The sequence below is a fragment of the Desmodus rotundus genome, chromosome 11 (genome assembly GCF_022682495.2).
Source record: "Desmodus rotundus isolate HL8 chromosome 11, HLdesRot8A.1, whole genome shotgun sequence".
Taxonomy (NCBI): Eukaryota; Metazoa; Chordata; class Mammalia; order Chiroptera; family Phyllostomidae; genus Desmodus; species Desmodus rotundus.
The window spans coordinates 98,118,265-98,139,162 of NC_071397.1; the positions used below are offsets into that span (position 1 = coordinate 98,118,265).

The 20,898-nt window shown below is 53.9% G+C and overlaps 2 protein-coding genes across 2 annotated transcripts; both read left to right on the plus strand.

Annotated features, from left to right (window-relative positions):
* Positions 1–29: 29 nt before the first annotated feature.
* On the plus strand, positions 30–2,743 carry MRPL18 (mitochondrial ribosomal protein L18). The gene is made up of 4 exons (XM_024552230.4): positions 30–188; positions 487–673; positions 1,664–1,895; positions 2,412–2,743. The coding sequence occupies exons 1-4, from the start codon at positions 137–139 to the stop codon at positions 2,481–2,483; spliced, it is 543 nt and encodes a 180-aa protein (XP_024407998.1). The 5' UTR covers positions 30–136; the 3' UTR covers positions 2,484–2,743.
* A 1,609-nt stretch (positions 2,744–4,352) lies between these two features.
* Positions 4,353–20,898, plus strand: PNLDC1 (PARN like ribonuclease domain containing exonuclease 1). The gene is made up of 19 exons (XM_024552232.3): positions 4,353–4,767; positions 5,175–5,232; positions 5,520–5,593; positions 7,445–7,484; positions 8,053–8,176; positions 8,353–8,441; positions 9,720–9,820; positions 11,684–11,760; positions 11,938–12,081; positions 12,623–12,692; positions 14,223–14,308; positions 15,515–15,570; positions 16,377–16,441; positions 16,924–16,977; positions 17,151–17,193; positions 18,597–18,696; positions 18,985–19,160; positions 19,304–19,402; positions 20,440–20,898. Exons 1-19 carry the CDS (start codon positions 4,692–4,694, stop codon positions 20,501–20,503), a joined length of 1,596 nt encoding a protein of 531 aa, XP_024408000.1. The 5' UTR covers positions 4,353–4,691; the 3' UTR covers positions 20,504–20,898.

Genomic DNA, 20,898 nt, shown 5'->3' on the forward strand with positions numbered 1-20,898 from the left:
GGTGGAGGCGCGAATGACCAACGCGACCTTATGGCTTTTCCCTGAGTTAATATGGCTGCGGCCGGCGAGCCTTGGTCTTGCGGGTGAGGAAAGGAGGCTAAGCTTTCCCTAGGCTTTGGCCACGATCCTGTCAGCGATGGCGCTTCGGTCACGGTTCTGGGAGGTGCTGTCGGTTTGCAGGAACCCGGGTAACTAATCTACTCACTTCTCTGAGATTACTCCCTGGGGCCTGCACAGTGAAGTGCACGCGCAAGTCGTCTTTTTTGTCCAACACCCCCCATGGAAGGGTGAACGAGCTAACAGCACTGTGAGGACAGTCGCAGAAAATTAGGGGCCAGGTTCTGAGATGACTACATCCTGCGGCCAAGCATACCTTTTGTACCTTCGTGCCTTCCGGGGCGCGAAGATGGGGGGCAGTGGATGGGAATGTTCGTTTTGTCCGTATTCGTTATCTTTGAAGGCCCACCTGGTCGTGTCCATTCTTAGGGCGTGGGGTCGCAGCGCTCTCAACCAGTTCCAAGCCAGAGGTGAAGCCTGAAGTGGACCCTCTGGGAAATGAAGCTGTTGCCCCGGAGTTCACCAACCGGAACCCCCGGAATCTGGAGCTCTTAGCCGTGGCCAGGAAGGAGCGGGGCTGGAGGACAGTGTGGCCCTCCCGCGAGTTCTGGCACAGGTAATTAACTCTGCTCGTTATCGCCCGACAGAGCAATGCACGCTGCCCTACGCGTTGTTTTCCTCAGTTCATTCGGGGCCAGGCCCTGCTGCGGACTCTCTCCTAAGGAAGCTGAGCTGCGGCCGCGGGAGGAGGGGCTCGGGAGAGAGAGGGGCCGAAACACAGCGAGTAGGTGTCAGGGAGAGAACGCAAGGAGGGTGACGGTGGAACGGGGGGCTGGGTGCCTGCTAAAGCCCCTCTGAAAGGCAGGAAGAGGCCCAGATTCCTGCCTAGAAGAGCATTGCCAGCAGCGGCCACAGCAGGGTGGGTGTGAGCTTGGGTGCGTGAGGCTCTCCGTGGACAAAGGCGTGGATGGTGTAAGATGAAAGTGGAGAGGTGGGTAGGATACAGATCGTTAACTTTGTAAACCGGAGTTAGCACTTCAGACTTTATTTTCACTGCAGTGAGAAACTGTGAGAGGATTTCAAGGTTGAGCCTGAATTAAAAATCATTCTGGTTAAGGGAGAACGCAGTTTCAAGGGGCGAGGGTAGAAGCGAGAAGACCGTTTAGGAATCTCTCTGTTATACAGACGGTTATTTATTGAACGCTTTCTGTTTGCCAGGAACCGCGCTAGAGGCTTCATATGCAGTTAAGTCTTTGATCCATCTTACAGTTATTTTGGCGTCAGCTGGAAGATAAAAGCATAGAGTTCAGTTTATCTTTACCCAGTGTGGGGACAGCAACTTAGTTTTACCGCCTCAAATCCTTTTTGACGTAGGTGCTGCGTAAATATATCTCCGCTCTCAGACACCCCAAATTTCTCTTTGATGTTTGAGGTTAAGTGGAAGTGTTTGGTTTATTTATCATTGAGGATAGCCTCATGAAGGCAGAGGAAGAACACCTTTCCCAAGTAAAATCCAGTAAATGAACACGATATTTAGGCATGTATCCGCCCCAGGTCGCTTATTCTTAGGACTCTTTCATGATTTTACTCTCCTCTCCTCACTTAGGTTGCGAGTTATAAGGACTCAGCATCACATAGAAGCACTTGTTGAGCGTCCCAATGGCCAGGCTGTGGTCTCTGCATCCACACGTGAATGGGCCATTAAAAAGCACCTTTACAGCACCAGAAGCGTGGTGGCCTGTGAGAGCGTAGGGCGGGTGCTGGCAGCACGGTGCTTAGAGGCGGGAATCAACTTCATGGTCTACCAGCCGACTCCGTGGGAGGCGGCCTCAGACTCGGTATTTTTGTTTTCTTGTCCTCATTTAATTGTGTTCATCTTGACATTAGAAACTTGCATAATAACAATAGTTCCGTAGTTCAAGCTCTTCATGTGTCAGACTCTGAGGTGAGTATCCCCACGAGCATCACCTGTCCTCATCCTCCCAGCAGCCCAAGGGGCAGGACCAGTGTTCTGGGCTCTGTACGGAGGCCGGCAGCCCAGCGTCATCGTGGGGGAGGTTTCAAACTCGCCGTGGCTGCTTACGGCCACGATGTCGACCGTTCTGCTTCCCTGTTCATATACTAACACCCTGTCTGTATAATTTGGAAATGCTGCGTTCGACATTCTCCCTTTTCTAATCTGTGTCGTTACTCAAAGGTCTCTTTCTGAAAAGCTGGTATAGGCGGGGAGTTAGCAAAGAGCAAACCAGGCGTTTGCTTGTCTTTCTCTTAGGAAGCGGACTATTTATCGTCAGCTTGCTTGTGGTAAGGTGATTTCTTTCATCCTTTCCTGTTTTTCTGATCTTTAAAACCAGATGCAACGACTGCAGAGCGCCATGACAGAAGGCGGCGTGGTGCTGCGGGAGCCTCGGAGACGGTATGAATGAGAGGGAGGCCTCCTCTGGAACGTGTGAATATCAGGTGTCAGCGCTTCCATCCTTTGGGAGGGAGCATCGGAAGAACAGCCAACTCGGAAGTGTTATGTGATGATGTAACTGCAGAAAGATCAGCCCCTCCTTCCCTTGTGGGTGTGGGGCTCACCTCTTTGGGGGTGTCTGAGGAAAGTTGTCACCAGTTATAATTAACTTTTGAAGTTCAAGTTAAATGTTTATACGTTAAAGAATAAAGGCATATTCTGAACTCCTAAGTTCTGGTCAGAGGAGATTTCTTCACTTTTTCAGCTTGCTCTGGCGAGCGTGCACCTAGGAGGTTCACGCAGAGCGCTGGCTGCCGTGTCCAGCTCGTGGTGGGCGATCTGAGCGGCAGCTGATGCCCCTCGGGGTGTGGAGGCGGTTTTTCAAATACGAAATATCAGTATCGGTTTATTACAAACAGTAACGTGCAGATAAAAGGGACAAGTTCTAGCCTCCGTGGGGCTCCCGGACCCTCGCGGGCAGAACCTGATTGGAAGGGTGAAGGAACGCAATGAGGTACTGAAAACGGAGGTGGGAGTGGACAGGGTGAGTGTATTCTGAATTTGACATGAAGTGAACACTCGTCAGACAAGAGATGAAGCTTGGGGCGCGTTCGGGTTAACCAGAAGCTGGAGAAGGGTGGGTGGCGATCACGCAGTTCTCTTAAAGGTGTTGATTAAATCGAGTACGGTGTGCAGAGGGAGAACTGTAAGCAGGTAAGGTGGCTTCTGGAGCATTTCCCTCTGGTTATTAAACGTGTAGCCAATTATATGGACGTGAAATAACATCATACTGTCAGTCTGGGCACTCAGCCTGTTTTTTAAAGAAAACAGATACGTATGCACCAGCACTTCTAAAAAGTGTAATTGATCCTGAGAGGCCTTCGGAACGCGATGGCTTATTCCCCTTTTGATCGATAAATACCCCAGTGAAGACATTTAAATGTGTACGTGATAGTTCTGCTGTTTTCTTGCCTCACCCTAAAGACTGGAGCACCTCACTTTTTTTTTATGGAGTTTATAATGAATATATTTGTATTAAACAAGCTTCATGGATTCTATCTTTTGCAAACTAATTCTATACATTATTATTTCTCTTTTTTCTACATTTTTTTTCCACATTTTTTTGTTGTTATTCAAGTACAGTTGTCTCCATTTTCCCTCACTTTGAAAGTCGTGGTTCTCTAGAAGGCTGTTCGATCGAGTCCAGACTTCAAGGGAGGATATAAAAAAACCACGGCAAGGACGAGTGGCTGTGGAGATCCGTAATGGCAAAATAGGGTTCGCCTGCCGATGCTGTGGGTGGGGACTTTTCCCTGCAGGGAAAATCATTGTTCTAGGTATCTCATTGCATCGCGGATTCCTTCAGTTTGATTGGCACTTCGTGGAGCTCCATATGGCCTTTGACACAAGGCATTAAAGACAGTGACGATGCCGCCTTGGCCGGTAGCTACCTGGGCCAGAGCGCTGCCCCCACACTGCAAGGTTGCAGCTTGGATCTCAGCTCAGGGCGCGCACAGGGAACGACCAGTGAATGCATAAACAAGTGGAGCCACCAAATCGATGTCTGTCCCTTCCCCTCTGTCTCTCTGAAAGCAATCGGTCAATCAGTAAAAGGACAATGATGATGCAGAGGAAAATGAAGAAAAGATGGGGTGTAGGGGAGGGGATGGGGACACACCAATACCAGCAAGGATGGTGGGGTTGGGGAGAAGTGTTGATTTAGGAAACAGGCAAGGTGTGGTCACTTCAACTGCGGGGGGGGGGGGGGGGGGGGGGGGTGCCCCACCCCCACCCCCCAGGGTGCGCCTGCATTATCTGCTTACTGCACTTCAGGGGCTGTTCCTGACCTGGTTTTATTTTTTCAGGCTCTACCTTCTCAAGCCTCAACATTCTAGGTCTGCGTATTTTGTGTTTTGTCGTAACCACAAAGAAACTGAGGCGGAGCAAGTAGGTGGGCTTTGACTGCAAAGGCGAGTCTAAGGGACTCTTACCCTAGCCGGCACACCAAACACCTAAGAGCAGGCAGGAGGTGCGTGGCCGGCCAGCAGCCCAATCGGCAGGCTCCGGGGGGGGGCGCGGGGGCGGCCCGTTTTCTGCGCGAGCCCTTTAAGGCCAGCGGCGCGGTGGAAGCGCGTGGCCGCTTTGGGTGACCTCGGCCGAGCTGCGTGGCTGCGTGACCATGGACGTGGGCGCCGACGAGTTCGAGCAGAGCCTCCCTCTGCTGCAGGAGCTGGTCCTGGGCGCGGACTTCGTGGGTAAGGCGCGAGGATCCGGCGTTGTCTCAGGGGCCCTCTGGCTGGGAGAGCCAGCGAAGGGTGTGGTGTGGGCGGGACCAGTCGGAGAGGTGAGGCCCGCTGGCTGGGACACTCGCTAGGCCTCGGGAGGCTCGAACCGAGAGGCTCAAACCGAGAGGTTCCTTTTAGGCCTGGGCAGGGGCATGCCAAACAGCATTTACCCCCTTGGTCCAGGTGGAGCCGAGCCCAAGGAACTGGCTTGTCCTTGTTTTGGCTCCCTCCGCTGCCCCTTTTTGAACTCACCTGGCCTGATGAGCACAAAGAAGGTGAGCGGAGTAGTCATTCTGCCGCCTGCAGCGTTTGCAGCGTGAAGAGCTATGGTAGGGGTCTGGGCCTGGGGACTCTGGTCTTTTTTGCCTTCCCTGCAGGTCTGGACATAGAGTTCACGGGCCTCCGCACCAACCTGTCCAGGTCTCAGCAGATCAGGTAAAGCTACAGCTGTCCTAGAGCTGAGCAAGAGAGGTGTGCACCTGTGCCCCTCTGGGTGGCACCCTGGCCACATCAGCATTGTTCCTCAGCAAGCACCTGTTGGCACTGGGCGGGCAGGACACCATTTTTACGTGGGACCCTGGGGACCTGGCCTTGCCCACTGAGCGCTAGGAGCATTTCCCAGCGGGAGCAAGGCAAAACGGTTGAGAGGCTCTGGTCGGGCGCAGAGGCCGGGGCCTTGCTGCCTGCCTTTGCCAAGGAATGAGATGCCGGTGTTTTCACAGCCTTTTCGACTTGCCCTCGGAGTGGTATCTAAAGACCCGTCAGAGTGTTCAGCAGTTTACAATCTGTCAGATTGGTGAGTTTGATCTTCAGCTGTTGGTCACGAATTACTAAGAGAGGTACTTGTACTTTTACTGTCTTTGTGTTTCTGGGGTTTTTCCCCCAAAGATTATATTTATTTATTTATTATTTATTTATTTATTTATTTTTAGACAGAGGAGAAGGGAGGGAGAAACAGAGGGAGAGAAACATTGATGTGTGGTTGCCTCTCACACGACCCCCACTGAGGACCTGGTGCGCAACCCAGGCATGTGCCCTGACTGGGAATCGAACCAGCGACCCTTAGGTTCGCAGGCCCACACTCAATCTACTGAGCCACACCAGCCAGGGATGTTTCTTACTGATCAAACAGCTTTGACATCTTCCGAAGAACCCAGCTATCATTTTGTATGCTTGTTTGGTTTTTAGTCGCGTCACACGTGTCGGGCCTGACACGTTGGAATAAACAGAAATCAGTTCAGCAGCAGAATTTCCATGCCTAAATACGTCAACACTAAGGAGCCTGTACCATCTTTCAAGGAAAGATGTGTATGATTTTTGTCTAGAGAAAACTTATGCAAACAAGACCATCCCGCACACATGTTGTTCTGCATCTTTTTGTTCTCACCAGTGGGTTTAGAGATCTTTCTAGACCCCACCTGCAGACCTACTTTTGTTCACTTTTAGCAGTTGTGTTCCGAACTATGAATGCATCTACATACTCAGCTGCCTAATGATGCAAACTTTGGTTACCGTCCGTGATAAAGCAAGGCGCGCTCAGTGAGTGCGTGAATAAGCCAAGCGACAAATCCGTGTTTTCCTCTCTTCCTTGGTCTCTCGCTCTCGAAAACCAATACATTAAAAACAAACACAAAAGTCAAGGTCGCAACGACTATCTTAGTATTTATTCTTTCCTGTACTTCTGTGAGCATATGTGTTTGGGGTACTTCAAGCAGTGGAGTGGCAGAGTTAAAAAGAGTGTGTGTCAAAAAGTATGGCTCTCTGTCGCCAACCTATTCCTCCTCCTACCAGACACCCACAAAGTTCAGTGACTCACACTGACAGCAGTGAATGTGCCTGTTCCCCTCACTCACACTGGCTATTGTCATCTTGACTTCTTTTGTCCACCCAGTAGAGGAGAAATGGTGCAATTGTTAAATTGATTCCCGTTTTTAATGCAGGGTCAACAGACTTTTTCTACAGGGCTATACAGTAAACGTATTAGGTCGTCCAGGCCATATGGTCTGTTACGACTACTCAATGTTGCCATTGTTAGTGGGAAATCAGCCTTAGATAGTATGTAAATGAATGAGCGTGGCTGTGATCCAATAAAACTTTATTTATAACAACAGGCCTTGACCGATTTTACTGACCCTTGCTTTTCCTGTGAATGATGGTGGACATCTGTGTGTTTTGTGTTGCTCCGTGTCTTTGTCCTTTTCTATTTCTACTGTGGTTGTTTTACTTGATTGTAAGACCTCTTTGAAAAGTGTGGGAAATAGTTTCTATTGCGCTCCCCCTACTTGGAAGTCTCTTTCGCTTTGTATATGGTCTTTTTAACAATACAGACACGTTAAAGCAATTAAATGTATAAATCATCATGGTTTTAGGTGTTTCCTTTGGGTGGTTTTGAAACTTTAATAAAGTGTCGATTTAATGTGACTTCTGTTGGAAAAAGCATCCACAATTATATTTTAGTCATTTCAGCGTAACAGTTTGACAGCTCATATTTTGAACCCGTCTTGTCCTCCTCCTCCTCGGTTATCTTCTTCTAAAGCCCACACAGTTTTCCGAAAGCAAAGTACTGTTCAAAATGCTTTGCTTTAGTACAATAGTTAACTCCCGTAGCCCTTCCTTGGCACTCATCTGCCCTGCTCTCGTCCTCTAGGACTGTCTGTGTTTTCCAGCATTGAAGGAGAGTCAAACAAGTAAGTATAAAGTCCTTCGCAAAACGCGTGGCTCCTCTCCACCTGCTCCCCCCAGATGCTGTTCAGGCTCTGAACTACTTTGGGCCTGGACGCCCCATATCCCCCCCTCTTCTGTGCCCTTGCACTTGCTCCCTTCCTTGAAGACTCTGGCTTGTCCTTCAAGTCTCTCGAAGCAACACCTTTTCTGGGGACCCTTCCTGCCCCCCTGCCCTGCACTTACACACTCCTTTCCCTGATTCCGTTGTCACCTGCATGCCCCTTCGGGATAGCCACAAACACCGCGTTACATGGGGGCGATGATGCTCCCAGGCACTCACAGTCAGCGGGGATTCAGGACGGCAGCCCCACTGGGCTCAGCCATGGGGGGTGAAGGAGTTAGACCCTGTTCTTCAAGGGCGGGGTCTCTGCCTTTTTTTTGTTGACCCCCAAGGCCAGTAATAGTACTGGAAAGAGCCCATATTTAAATGCTTCTCAAGTGAGAGGAAGAGCGCTCTCTGAAGCCAGCTCTGAGCCAGATCTTTAAAAATGCATTTGGCTTTTTCTCCTTATGTTTACTTTTTTTCAATAGGTACGTAGCCCATTCATATAACTTCTTTCTCTTCCCTACAACGTTTGGGATTTTGGACTCGGAATTCTCTTTCCAGGCTTCTAGTGTTCAGTTTCTGAATCAGTACGGCTTCGACTACAACAAGGTTTGGCCCTGCAGGAGGGAAGCGGGGAGGTTTGAAGGGGAGCTGGCCCACGTGGTCTCTGCATCCCATTTCCGGCCCCCTCACGTCCACGCGAAACTGGGAAAGCTTTCTCTTCACTCTGCTCCCCAGCACAGAGGAAGACACCACTTAGACTCCTTGTCTCTTCCTGTCTCTAGTTTCTCAAAAACGGAATCCCCTATATGAACGAAGAACAGGAGAAGAAAATCAAGCACAGCATCCTGACCGGGAACTGGAGAGTTCGCAGGTAGAGCCCATTTCTCCGGGTGCTCGGCGGGTTTCTCTGCAGCTGGCGCTTCTCTGCATCTCCTATGGATATGCTCGCTCCCTCTGCGGGGGCTGGGGAGCCTTCTGCGGCCTGTGCTCCGTCCAACACCACCACTTAGAGTGCTGGCGATTCCATTCCCACGCCTGGAGTAGAGAGACCTCTCCCTGCATTGGGGGTGAGGTCAGTGTTCAAAAATGAAGAGAAAACAGAAAAAGAACTACTTCTTAAATTGGTTCTCAAGGAAGCAGGAACTCCACTCCAGGCGGGGGGAGGATGGCTCTGGTGGACGTAGTGTGAGATGGTACATTGGCCTTCAGTGTGACCTCAGGGATCTTTCAGGGTGCATCACAGGCAACCTTGACCATGCCAGCCACAGGCCTCAACTTGGAGCCTGCTGTGTTCCCTGAGGGCAGGATTTCTGCCTTTTTTCCCTGGGCCCCAGTGCCAGAGGTCATACTTGAGCCCCTGCCCTCCCATAGAGCCAGGCGGGCTGGGGGAGGGGGTGGTGGGTGAGTGGCCCATTGGGTGGCAGAAGGGGAGGCCTCAGGGTCCCAGGCCGGCCCCACCTTCAGTCGTCTGCTTTCGAACCAGTCAGTGAAGCTGTTCATGCCTTCATCAGGAAGCGGGTTAAACGAGACAGCTTTTAACTCAGGGATGTTGTGGTTAGTTATTCAGTCCAGCTCGTGATCTTACGTAATGTTGGAGTTCTGGTTTTGTTCTTTTTTTAAATCCTCGTTTGTGGTTTTCACACCAAAATGTGGCTTTTTGTAAGGGAAAAAAAACAATTTGAATTTTTAACCTTCTGTTATTTTCAAATGTCGGAGAAAAGTCTTTCCGTATCTCAAAATAACATCATGTTCTTGTATTTCTAAGACAGGAGTCGTTGTACTTCCCCGCGTTCCTGCCTTTTCCTTAGCCACCCAGACGGTGCCTTCCCCCCGAGCACGCGTTGGAGAGACAGGCCTGAGAGTAGTGCGGCGTGTGGAGTGGCTGCCCGTGCCTTTTCCTCCTTTTCCTCTGTGTGTCCTAGCGAAGCAGAGAGGGGGCACCTTCTCCCGTGACCGTGTGGGAGAGGACAGGCCAAGTGCTCGGCTCCCTGTGGCAGGACGAGACTCGGAAAATAAACGGTCATTTTTGGGAGTGTTTTCCTGCCAGGATCACACATTAAGCCTGGAGGCCGCAGAAGCCGCTCCCATGGTGACATCGCTTCAGGGTGGCCTTCCTCCAACGTGTCCGCTTTCCTGTGCCCATTCGCAGTTCTCTGGATAAGGACCAAATCAAGGTGGTGATTGACGAGGTGACGCGGTGGCTGACCCTGGCAGAGGAAGGCGCCTGCATGACTCTCCCTGGCATCACTGGTAGGCAGGCGGCTGCCCCCAACCCCCCTCCCGGCCTGAGGGTGTCGCTCTGGTCACTGTCACACACCCCCTCTGCTCCCTCGTGTCACTCGCCCCGCCGACGTGTGGTCCTCAGGGTGAGGCACAGCGCTGACCACAGTTCGGGAGTCAAAGGCGTTTTGACCTATTTTGAACTTTAATGCTGAGGAAGTGAGGTTCCCTTCGGAGCCACCCTTTCACCCCAATTCCGGTGCCCTGTGCACTTGTAGTTGGCTCCTGTCGATTCCCGAATTTTCCCCCCACAGAGCGATGCGGAGTCACGGCACCCAAGCACTAGATTAGTGAGTGGGCCTCAGGCCAGGTCTGTGGGCCCCAGGGGCCCCTGAGACCTTTTCCAAGGGGACCATGAGGTCAGAAGTATAGTCAAAATGTCACTCAGCCAGCACTTGCCGTTGTCACTGTGCCATTTGCACTGGTGGTATCAAAGCCCAGGTGTGTGAACCTGTCGGCAGCGGGGCACAGATTGAGGCGTAGCATCGACCTGCTGGTGGGCAGTGCGTTCTGTTAAAAACGATGTCCAGTTTTACTTAACTCCCTTGGTAAAGAAGTAATCATTCCTTTTTTTTTTTAAAGATTTTATTTATTTCTTTTTAGAGTGAGGGGAAGGGAGGGAGAAAGAGAGAGAGAGAAACAACCATCGGTTGCGTCTCGCACGCCCCTAGCGTGCGACCTGGCCTGCAATCTAGACCTGTGCCCTGACTGGGAATCGAACCAGAGCCACACTGGTCAGGGAAAGAAGTACTGATTTTATTAAGTCTCCATCTTTGCTCATCTTTTTAAACATTCTGTGTGTCAGCACGAGCACGGAAGCGAGTAAGTGTGCGTGACACATCGTGGCTGTGTGCCAAAGCGTGGTGGCTGTCTTGAAGGAAAGCACTTGTGTACGTTTTTGAGTTGAGAGCTGAATTAGCTGCCTTTTTCCAGCATTATTTTTACTTAAAGGAATTTACTCGGGTTATTTTGACGTGGGTATTTTCACTCATTTTTTCAAATGAAAAAAGCAAGTCTGTTTCTTCAAGTAGCAAAACTCGCAGTGTTTGCTAGTGATACGGTTGGAGCTTACGATCAGAAACTGGAATTGGGCCCCTGGCCAGGTGACTCGGTTGGAGCACCGTCCCATGCACCAGAAAGTTTGCAGGTTCGATCCCCGTCAGGACACACACCTAGATTGTGGCTTTGACCCCCCAGTAGGGGTGTGTACAGGAGGCAACCGGTCACTGTTTCCTTCTCCCCCCCTCCCTTTCCCTCTAAAATCAGTAAAACATATCCTTGGATGAGGATTAAAAAAGAAACCAACTGTGATTTTGGAAGACTTGAACCTTCACCATGAGCGTGCCAGCTCTGAGACCTTTCTGACGAGGTCACGGGCCATGTTCACAGGCGTGTCCAGTTGCTGCACTAGGGTGAAACATGTGCACACCGGAAGGCCTGCATAACGTGGCACACCGGTGTTCTCCACATAACCGACGCGCGATGTTACCTGGGCAAAAGGAGAATGGGCTTAGTACTTTAAAGGAAAACTGTACCATCTTAAATTTAAGGTATAGTTTTAATTTCTAGCAGGTGGCAGTCGTTAGCTATGATTGACACACACAAAGACTCCTTGGGGTCCTCAGGGGAAGAGTGGCCGACCCAGCGACACACCTGTAGACACACCGGGCTGGCCCTGCTGCATGCACTCGGCACTTTGGTGCACCTGAGAGCTGCTTTTCCATCTCACCCTCCTATTAGCGGCTGTCTCCCTCCAGCCTCTCTTGAGGGGAGGATGGACCGAGGGCCCAGGGTCGGCGGGGCTGTGTACAAGCCTTGTGTCCCTTGCTGTAGGCTTCCAGGCCTTTGCAGTCCAGCTGGTGTTGAGGCAGGCCCTCCCTGGCATCTGGACAGTGCGGACAGACCGCGGGGTGAGTTCTCCCTGCCATGGGGCACCCCGGCCGCTCCACCCGCTCTCTCCTGCGGCCACAGCTGGCCCCTGGGAAACATCTCTCTCTCCCCACCACCCCTTCCCTTTCAAGGTGAAGAACCACATCTTTGGCATCATTGCCAGGATTCGGGGCACTTGTCCCTCCTTTCCGTTTCAGGTGACAGTGAAGAAAGTGAGCAAGCAGCATCACTGGTATCTTGGGAGCTCCTCCTGTGACCGAGAGAGCTCTTGGAAGGAGAAGCTGCTTCTCTCCGCGAGGGGTTTTTCCGTGTTTTTCCAGATGCTGGTGAAAGCCCAGAAGGTAGGAAAAACGGCTCTTTTCTTGGTCCGTAGCTTCTGATAGTCTTCTCCATTTCTGGCTATCACACGGGTGGGACCCCCGACAGTAAAATAAGGTTCCTTGAGAGAAGTGATTCCTTCTTGTTGACAACTGGCTTTGTGGATCTAATTTGCTTTCACCAACTCAAGACAGATTGATTTGAGGAAAGACTGTCCATATGAATTATTACTTCTCCTTCGCTCCTTTCAGGCACGTAGGTACTGTGGTACTGATTGACCTAAAACTACTTGGGGGACTGAGTGCTTATCTGTTTTGCAATTTAGATTTCCAGTGTAGCCCTGGCCTCACGTCCCCCCTACTCACTGCTTTTCTGGGATTTAAGCAATCAGACTACTTTTCACAGGAGTGGGAGGTGGGCGGGGATGGAATTACCACGTGGCCACAGCTTCAGTGGGTTCTAAAGCTACGCCCTCAACAAGAGACTATTAGTCTGTGGTGTCTGTTTATTAGTCTATTGTGCTTAAAGTTTCACTTCCCTCACCTGTCGATTTCCCCCAAGCAGCCCTTAGTGGGGCATAATATGATGATGGACCTGCTGCACCTCCACGAGAAGTTCTTCAGACCCCTCCCAGGTAGGGGCACACCTGTCGCTCTCCTTCCTCTGATCTCAGTTTGCCACCTGGAAGGGGACGGGCCCAGAATCCTGCTCTGGGAGGAGCCGCAGGGCTCTGCAGGGCTCAGGCCCGCGGTGCCCTTTACCGTCCCCCCCGCCCTGCCCCGCGTGGAGGGTCAGGGGACTTTCTCACCGGGAAGACCCTACACTTGAACTGACACTCCTGCCCCCACAGGGTGTGCAGAGGGTGTGCAGTCTCACTGCAGGAACCTCGGCAAAGTCGGAAATGGGTGACAAGCCACCCGTGATCTTAGCTCTAGTCCCGACACTTGCCTTTCCTCTGTTGTGAGTTCTTACACATTTGGTCACACTGTGTATTTGATTTTATATTTGGCTTTTTTCCCCTCATACCAAAAGCATTTACTATGCCGCTAACGCACTGAATGTGACTCTAAGGGCTGGGTGGCCCTGTCTTACAGCCGCAGCATACTTTCCCACGACGGTCGTGCCGTGCCGCCGTTAGGAGCCCCGGTCGAGTCCTCACGCCCCCTTGTTCTGCGTGTGTTCTCGAGCGAGTCACATTGACACCTGTCCTCAGTCTCCGTGCCGATAAAGTGCGGTGTTCATCGCGCCGATATCATAGGGTGGTTTGGGATCAACTGAGCTAATAAAACATACCCAGGGCACTCCTGTAGGGCGACGGGGGGAGGAGGTCCTTTCTAGGAGAAGTCGCCCCCAGAACGAATGGACAGAGCACCTCGGTTTGAGGATATCCAGAGAATTGGAGAATGAGGGGTAAAGTTAATAATAATAAGCACGCGCTCAAAAACTGAGCAAACAGTGAAGCGAAAGTGCTGGGAGAACCAAGCTGCAAGAAAGGAGGTCGCTGGAGACTCAACCCCACAAAGCCCCTCGAGTCCGGCGTGTGGGCGGCTGTGGGGCGGGCAGCCACTAGTTAAATACCTAAAGCTGGGTGACCGCCCGCTGGTGCCAGTCTGCTGCTTGGAGATGAGGGTGACACCAAAGGGAAAAGGGGAGCCAGCAGCCACCTTTGGGGAGTAGGAGCTGGGCGGTAGGGAGAAGAGCACACATGGAAGGCTGTTTGGGTTGGTTTTTGCAGTGAACCCCTCTAAACCACACGCAGGTGCACTTTTGATAGACATGCCCACTGAGAGCTAAAAACTGATTGGGCACTTGACTCTCGCTGTAATTTTAGTTGTTTTTTCCTCTGAACCGTCATTTACAAACCGTGGTTTCATGTCTGATTCCCAATAACACCTCTTTCTCCTTTTTCCATCGGCTGGAACTTTGCAAACTACGTTAGGCAGTGTTGGCAATAACAGCATCCTGACTCTGACGAAAACCACTTGGCTTTTCGTACTGCAAACGGTGGTGGCAGGTTGGGCTGAGCTGTGGGAAGCCTTGATGATTGATTAGGAGCAAGGAGGTTTTCCGTTCCTAGTTTGTTTTATTTATTAACCAGTTGGAGAACTTTCCTTCTCCTTTTGCCGACAAGCTCACTTCTGACTTTCCTGGCCTTTCCCTGCAGAGAGCTACGATCAGTTCAAGCGGAACATCCACAGCCTATTCCCTGTCCTCATCGACACTAAAAACGTGACAAAGGACCTATGGAAGGTAAGGAGTGGCACTGCTTTAGGTTTAAGGGGTGCTCTGTCCCAGGAACACAGCGCTCTCTCTCCTTAAAAACTGTTCCGTGAACCCTGGTTGATTCTCATATTTACAGCCAGTATCGGTTCCCTTTTCTATTGTGGCTCCTCTGCGTCACTTTAGCTTACACAAAACTTTTTTCCTTTCCTCATTCACGTTTGTGTGCTCATGTAGATGGGGTCACAGAACATGTTCTAGAGCTTGACACATACCTAGTATTTGCGACACGTTTTAAGGGCGTCAGGATTGGGAGCAGGGATGCCTCTTGAAAAATCTTGAGAAAACATCTCTACTGAGCCGTAAGGCCCTGGGTTTTCAAGCCTCACAGCCCATTAAGGTCACGTGGGAAGCTAAATCCTGGCACCTGGGCCCTACCGGCAGCCTCTCTGGTTTAGAGGGGCAAGGGTGGGACTGCTGAAGCTCCCAGGTGACTTCAGTTGTGCTTCAGGGGGAAGTGCCCAGCTGACCTGAATGCTTAGAAATTAAACTGAGGAACAGGGAGAGAGGAGTGGGATCGGGGTTTTTGAGCCTCAGGCTGACCACTCGAAGTTAATGACCCGGTCAGGGAGCCGCGGAGACGAGAATGGGCGGCTCGGCGTGTGCGAGTGGAGATGCGCCTCTTTCATACTTCACGTGTCTCTAGCGCTGGTGGCGTTCTGTGAGGCTGCTTGTCTCCGTGGACCTGAGTCCCGGGGACAAAGGGGCGGGATGTGGGGCCGGTCTCAGGGAACCCATGGTGCTTCTTTCCACCCAAGACGAGACGGACTCTAGGTCATGGGGGCCTGGCCTCTCCCAAGGCCCTCTGGTCCTTAGAGTGCCTGGTGTCCCACATACGTGTCCTTGGGCGGGTCTAAGGCCTCGGAGTCCCATGTGTCCAGAACCCCCCCCTCCACCCCCGAGCCCTTGTCTTTGAAGGAGGAGAGTGCGAGCTGTGTTTGTGTCAGCTTTTCCTAGCTGAGGTTGCTGGGTTCCTCACAGGAGCCCAGGCCGGGGGCAGTAGGCACCCTGCCAACCTAAATAAGGTTGAGGACCCGTACGTTCGGAGAGGAGGAGGAGGCTATGGGAGTTAACGTTTTTTCAGGTCATTGTAATGGCCCTCTGATAGTGCCTGGAGCAGATAATAAACAAAGCACACGTTTTTTGTTCTCCCTAATTTGTTTTCCATCGTTGCAGGAACTGAATTTCCCAAGGGTTTCAAATCTTTCCGAAGTTTATGAAGTCCTGAACAGGTAAGGAAGCCATTGTTTGGAGCCGGGGTTCTCAGGCGGGTGACTTTGCTCCCCGGGACACATTGGCAATGTCGAGACCTTTACAACTGGGAGTGCCACTGATATCCAGGGAGCGGAGGCCAGGACAGCCCCCAACACAGAGTTCTCCGGCCCAAAACGTTACAGGTGCTGAGGCTGAGAAACTCTTCTGGAGGGGCGGGACCTGCTAAAAATACCTGCAACTGTGTGATGAGGTGGTATTTTCTGTCGGCCAGGTTTTATTTTCCTTTCGAGTTGTTTCTGGTTCCTGGAGTGATGAGTTCCATGAGAGCAGGGTGGCTTTGTTTTCTTTTTCTTCTGAACCCGGATGTTCCTCTTGGGCCTGATGCCGTGCCCGGTGTAGTAGGTGCTCATTAAACAGTGTGCTCAGGAGTGACACCCATGCCTAGTGGAGCCCCTGACCTTGGCCATGCACTGTTCCTGCCCAGGTGCTGCATGAGTGGGATGCAGGTGTGATTATGTTTCTGTCCCTCTATCCACTCGACAGCCAGCCCTCAGGGGAGAGCCAGCCCCTGGCTCACGTTGCTGCCTGGGCTCGGGCTACCTGTCTGCTAGACTCTCACAGCCACCGACTCAGCCTGGTGCCCGCTGGTCTTTTTCGCCTGCCCCATTGCCTGCTTACCCAGGCCCTATTTGCCCAGGCCCTAGTTCCTTGCCATTTTTTTTCCTTTAAAGTTGTCCCAGTACTGTGAACATTCTTATTTATGTTAAGACGGCGAGGGGAGAACCCGAGGGACTGTTTTTAGTCTGTGTCTCTTCTCTAACAGTGACTTGAACCCCACCAAGAATTCTGGGCCAGTGATCATTCACGCCAGCGAGTGCGAGAAATACGGTGGGTGCCTGTGAGCTCATGCCCTGGGGGGGGCTAGAGCTGAGGCTGGGTGTCCCTGGGGTGGCAGGGGCGAGCACGGGATGCTGGGGTGGCCCTCCACCAGTCTCCTGTGCCATGCTCCCTGTCACCCCCTTGTTGGAGAGGCACCATCCTGGAGGCATTGGAGGTCTGGGCAGGGTTGGGGGCATTGGCTCCCCTTTGCCATGATAGGTGGGCTGTGGGGAAGCTCTCAGCTCTGTGCTTCCTCCCCCCGGGGGTGCTTATGCTGCGGCGGGGTGGGGGGGGGGGACCTGCAAGGACGGCTGTGGGTGGGGGAAGGTGTACATGTCTCTGGAAGAAGGGCGGTTGGAGGTTGTGTGTGGTCGGCCAATGCGGAGGAACTGGGGCGGGACAGACCTGGGCAGGGACGCGGGGGTGGGGCAGTGACGCCTTCCCCAGGTGCATTCTGACCCTCTCTCTCCTGCTCTGGAACGATGCCTCAGCAGAGACAAAGTACCCGCACGAGGCCGCCTACGACGCCTTCCTCTGCGGCTCAGGTGAGCCTCGGTGCCCTTTAAGGAGGCTTGCATCTCCTTTGTGGCGACCCCTGCCGCCCTGCTCGCTTCCCGGGAAGGCCAGCCTTGTAGAAGTGGTGCAGGCCTTTGCGTGCCTTCTGAAGGTGGCCAGGTCAAGCCTTGACGCCTGTCACACCTCTAGCTTCTCTCCCCAGTCCTTTTGAAAGTGGCGCACCTGCTCCTGTGGAGAGTGCACAGGTGAGTGGCCCTTCCTTTCATCCTATGATCCGCCCTCCCTGTCAGCCAAGACCTCCGGCCCCCTCGGCTGTCCCAGAGAAGGGAGGACGCAGAATGTCACTGTGTAATGGAGTCCCTGGCTGGGTAGTAGCTTCCTCCCCAGGGTGGCCTTGCCCCCCGCCCCACCCCTGTGCCGGTCCTGGCCCCCTGGCCCCTGTCTTGGGGTTGGGCCGAGGGGTCATCCTGCTTCAGGGCCTCCCAGCGTGCTGTGCTGGCTTTGTCTGTCACCACGGTCCTCATGACTGTGTCACTGTGGCAGGAGGACAAAGTGCGCAGGTCGGCGAAGGACGCCTCCTCAGGGTCCACACAGTCAGGCCAGGGGCCGGGTGGTGGGCAGTGACTTGGAATCAGGCCCACAGTGGGGGGGATTCTTAAAGCCCCGGGTTGGATCGGGTGCGATCCTCCGAGGCAGCGCCGTCCTGGACGTCTGTGTGCGGTGCTGGGCTCAGAGGCGCCGGCTCCAGCCCTGGGTGACACGTCTGTAGAGTGGGACTCTGCAGGCCAGGTGGAAGAGCCAGTTGGAGTCGAGGCGTGGTCTTTGCGGCTGTCTTGGAAACAGTTTGGGCTGCAGTCTGTTAGACGGAGCTTGGCCCGTGTTTGTGCATCAGGGCGACAGATACGGTGTCCCGAAATAGTCTGTGGCACCTTGGCGTGAGGTTTATGACTCAGATGAGAAGCCTGCGCCCCGTCTCCCGTTTTCCTGGGCTGTGGTGGCAACTGGGGGCCCCCGGAGAGGCTCGTGTGCCAACCCGTGAAGGCTGCCGCCAACAGCAGCGGAGCCCTCTTGTGCCCAGCGTCGGGGCCGTACAGCCTTATTTCCTCTTCTGCTCACGACCTGAACCCTGGCGGGGTTAGAGAGGTTCCGCGGAGACCTTCCCCGGCCCGTCTGGCCCCACAGCCTGAGCCCCCTCCCAGTTCTGCCCACCTGTGGCCCCACAGCCTGAGCCCCTTCCCAGCCTGCGCTCTGGGGGGCAGGCAGCAGAACACGGTGGTGCAGGAGGAATGGCCGTCTGGAGTCGAGGGTGATGCCACATCAAGGGATGATAAAGTGGCCTGTCCCCTGAACAGTGGCCTCTCACTACTCTGAGCCCAGTGCTCGTGTGTCAGCCGAGGAATGGTCACCACACTGTCACCGACAGACGGTAACCACCTAGAAGCTCTGCTCTGGTGTGGGCCCGGGGGGACATCTCTGAGGTTGACAGTGGGGGAAGCACACGGGCCTGCGTCCCGGGGGCTGTGGGAGAGGAAGGCGGAGTGTCTGGGGCAGCCTCGCCCAGTCGGCCTGCAGAGCCGCTGCCTTGGCCAAAGACGTGTGCCTGGCCACCAGCGTGCTTGTGTGCTCTGGCTCCTCTCTGCCCGTGCAGTGCTGGCCCTGTGCCCGAGCCCTCCTTCGCCCTGTGCCTGGACGTGCTGGCCCCCTACCTGAACCAGGTGAACCTGATCCGTGCCGGCGTCCCGAAGATCGTGAGTCGCCTTCCTTCCGCTGCTTTCCCTGGTCAGAGGCTGCGCTGGGCAGCAGCCTTGTTCTCTGGGACGTCCTAGTGGGGCTCTTAGAACAACCTAAATCTAAACTGGTTGTTTTTTCTCGTCTTCCTGCCCAAACCAACACGGGCCCACTCCTTCCTTCCGTCCTGCTCCCTCCCCCACCCTCAGGCGGAGCCTCTCCCACCTTATCTCTCTGGGTTTTCCAGCCGGGCCTGTTGTCAGCAGCATCGGTGGGAATCTTCTTCTGTCCTTCTCCTTGTCTTCCAGAACTTTTCTGGCCCCGATTATCCCAGTGTCCGACCCCCCATCCTCATCCTCAGCGTCAGCAGGTGGCCGGGGGTCAGCGAGGAGCAAGTCTACCGCGAGTTCCAGAATCTCTGCAAGTTCGATGTCCGGCGACTCACGCAGAACCAGTTCCTGCTCCTGACCAATAAGTTCAAGGAGTAGGTGCCCTGGTCTCCCCGCCCCGCCAGCCCCCTCCCCCCAGCCCCGTGGCCCCCTGTCCTTGCCCGCAGCCACTCGGAGCCTGCTTGGAGCAGCGGGTCTGGCGTGTGCGTGCCCCGCCTGAGCACACCTCCTTTGGCAGTGTCCGGAACGTCCTCAAGGAGCACAGGGGCCACCCGACCCTGAAGGTCGCCCTCTATCGGCACTGGAGACACTCGCCAGGCGTCAACTGCCTGTTGCAGTAAGTGGCCGGGGCTGCTGGTTGCCCGGTCGGTCCCCTGGTCCTGCTCTGGTCGCAGTGGGGCTCAGCTCGGGCGCTGGCATGTGTTGTGAAGGGGTCGTTGGCACGTGTGGCGAATGAACATTGTTCAGTGACGTTCACTGGGTGTCTGCTGTGTGGGGCGCGGTCGTAGGTTCTAGGGCCTCCTCGGTGACTAAAGCAAACTCCGTTGTCACAGAGCTAACGCTGCAGTGGGGGTGGCCGCACGCCAATGAGCGAACTGCTGACTGAGTAGATGTCAGGTGCTTAGTGGACAGGAGCGGTTTGGGAGGTGGGGGGTGGCGGGGGTGCGGGGCTGCTGTTGGAGGAGGAGGTGGGAGGCCCTGCGCCCAGGCAGTGAGAGTGCAGGGTGTGACGGGGGCAGCGAGGAGGCCGCAGCGATGGGAGTGACCTAGTAAGGAGCTGGCACTAGAGACGTGTGTGGGCCCCGAGCGCGTGGAGGGTCATGGGCGAGGACTGCGGGAGAAGCTGTGGCTCTTGGAGGCTTTTGACAGAGGAGTGACCCGTGGCTGTGTTGAGGCAGACTATGGACACCAGGAGGGGGAGGAAGTTGGAAACCGCATCACCCGGTCACAGTTCAGTTGTGGCTTGGACTGGCTGGTGGCAGAGGGGGGACAGTGAAGGAGGGACAACTGGCAGAGCGGAGAGAGTCAGGTTTTGGCCTAGAAAGGTGGAGCTGCTGCTCCGGTGCTTTAGAAGGCTCTGGCTGGCCGGTTCGGAGCCGGGCCTGCGAAACGGCGCTGTTGAAGAGAAGCCCGTGGCCCCCAGGCAGTGCTGCTTCCTGCGTCAACCTCTGATGTCAGTCACTGGGAAACGTGCCTGGTCGGTGTCCCAGAACCATGCTGACCTTGAGAGGCAGAAGTTCGCCGCCAGCGCTGGGACACCGTGGGAGGAAAAATAACATTTGTGTGAACCAAGCCGGGAAGAAAGGGGGCGAGGCCGTGCATCAGAGCTTTCAAGCCTCCCGCGCTGACCCCTGTCGTGTGGCTGTCTTGCAGAGTCTGTGGCATAGTGACCACCTGGGCCCTGGTCGCGTTCCTCCTGGGAAGACCCAGCCCCTGACTCCGCACAGCCCCCAGCAGTTCTGTCTCCACACCTGTGTGAGATGGCCAGCCCTGGTCTTGTTCATGTGAATAGTATTCTATTTGCAAGTGGATCTGCCTGTTCCTTACAAGGAATTTGTCACGGTTTCAACCAGAAAGTCTATGACGACTGTCAGTGATAAAGGAATCCCTGGGCAGCTCTCCCTCCCAGGAGCACGCCTGCGAAATTCCCCTCCCTTCTTCTTACCCCAGCAGGCAAGTTGCCTTTACCCCCACCTGTCTGCCTGTCTGTCTCTCCGCCCCACCCCAGTCTCTCCCCTGCGCCCCAAGGGCCTCCTCCTTTGCCTCTGTAACTCATTTCCCAGCCCATCTCTGCTATAGCTCACTTCTACCTCCGCGACTTTCTAAATAAAC

What these genes read in the sequence shown, in the direction of transcription:
- MRPL18 (XM_024552230.4), top strand. Translation starts at nt 137, where the DNA reads ATGGCGCTTCGGTCACGGTTCTGGGAGGTGCTGTCGGTTTGCAGGAAC. An exon ending in GTCGGTTTGCAGGAACCCGG is followed by an intron (nt 189 to 486) that starts GTAACTAATCTA and finishes GTCCATTCTTAG; the next exon opens with GGCGTGGGGTCGCAGCGCTC. An exon ending in TCCCGCGAGTTCTGGCACAG is followed by an intron (nt 674 to 1,663) that starts GTAATTAACTCT and finishes CTCCTCACTTAG; the next exon opens with GTTGCGAGTTATAAGGACTC.
- PNLDC1 (XM_024552232.3), top strand. Translation starts at nt 4,692, where the DNA reads ATGGACGTGGGCGCCGACGAGTTCGAGCAGAGCCTCCCTCTGCTGCAG. An exon ending in GTGCCGGCGTCCCGAAGATC is followed by an intron (nt 18,697 to 18,984) that starts GTGAGTCGCCTT and finishes CTTGTCTTCCAG; the next exon opens with AACTTTTCTGGCCCCGATTA. An exon ending in GGCGTCAACTGCCTGTTGCA is followed by an intron (nt 19,403 to 20,439) that starts GTAAGTGGCCGG and finishes GCTGTCTTGCAG; the next exon opens with AGTCTGTGGCATAGTGACCA.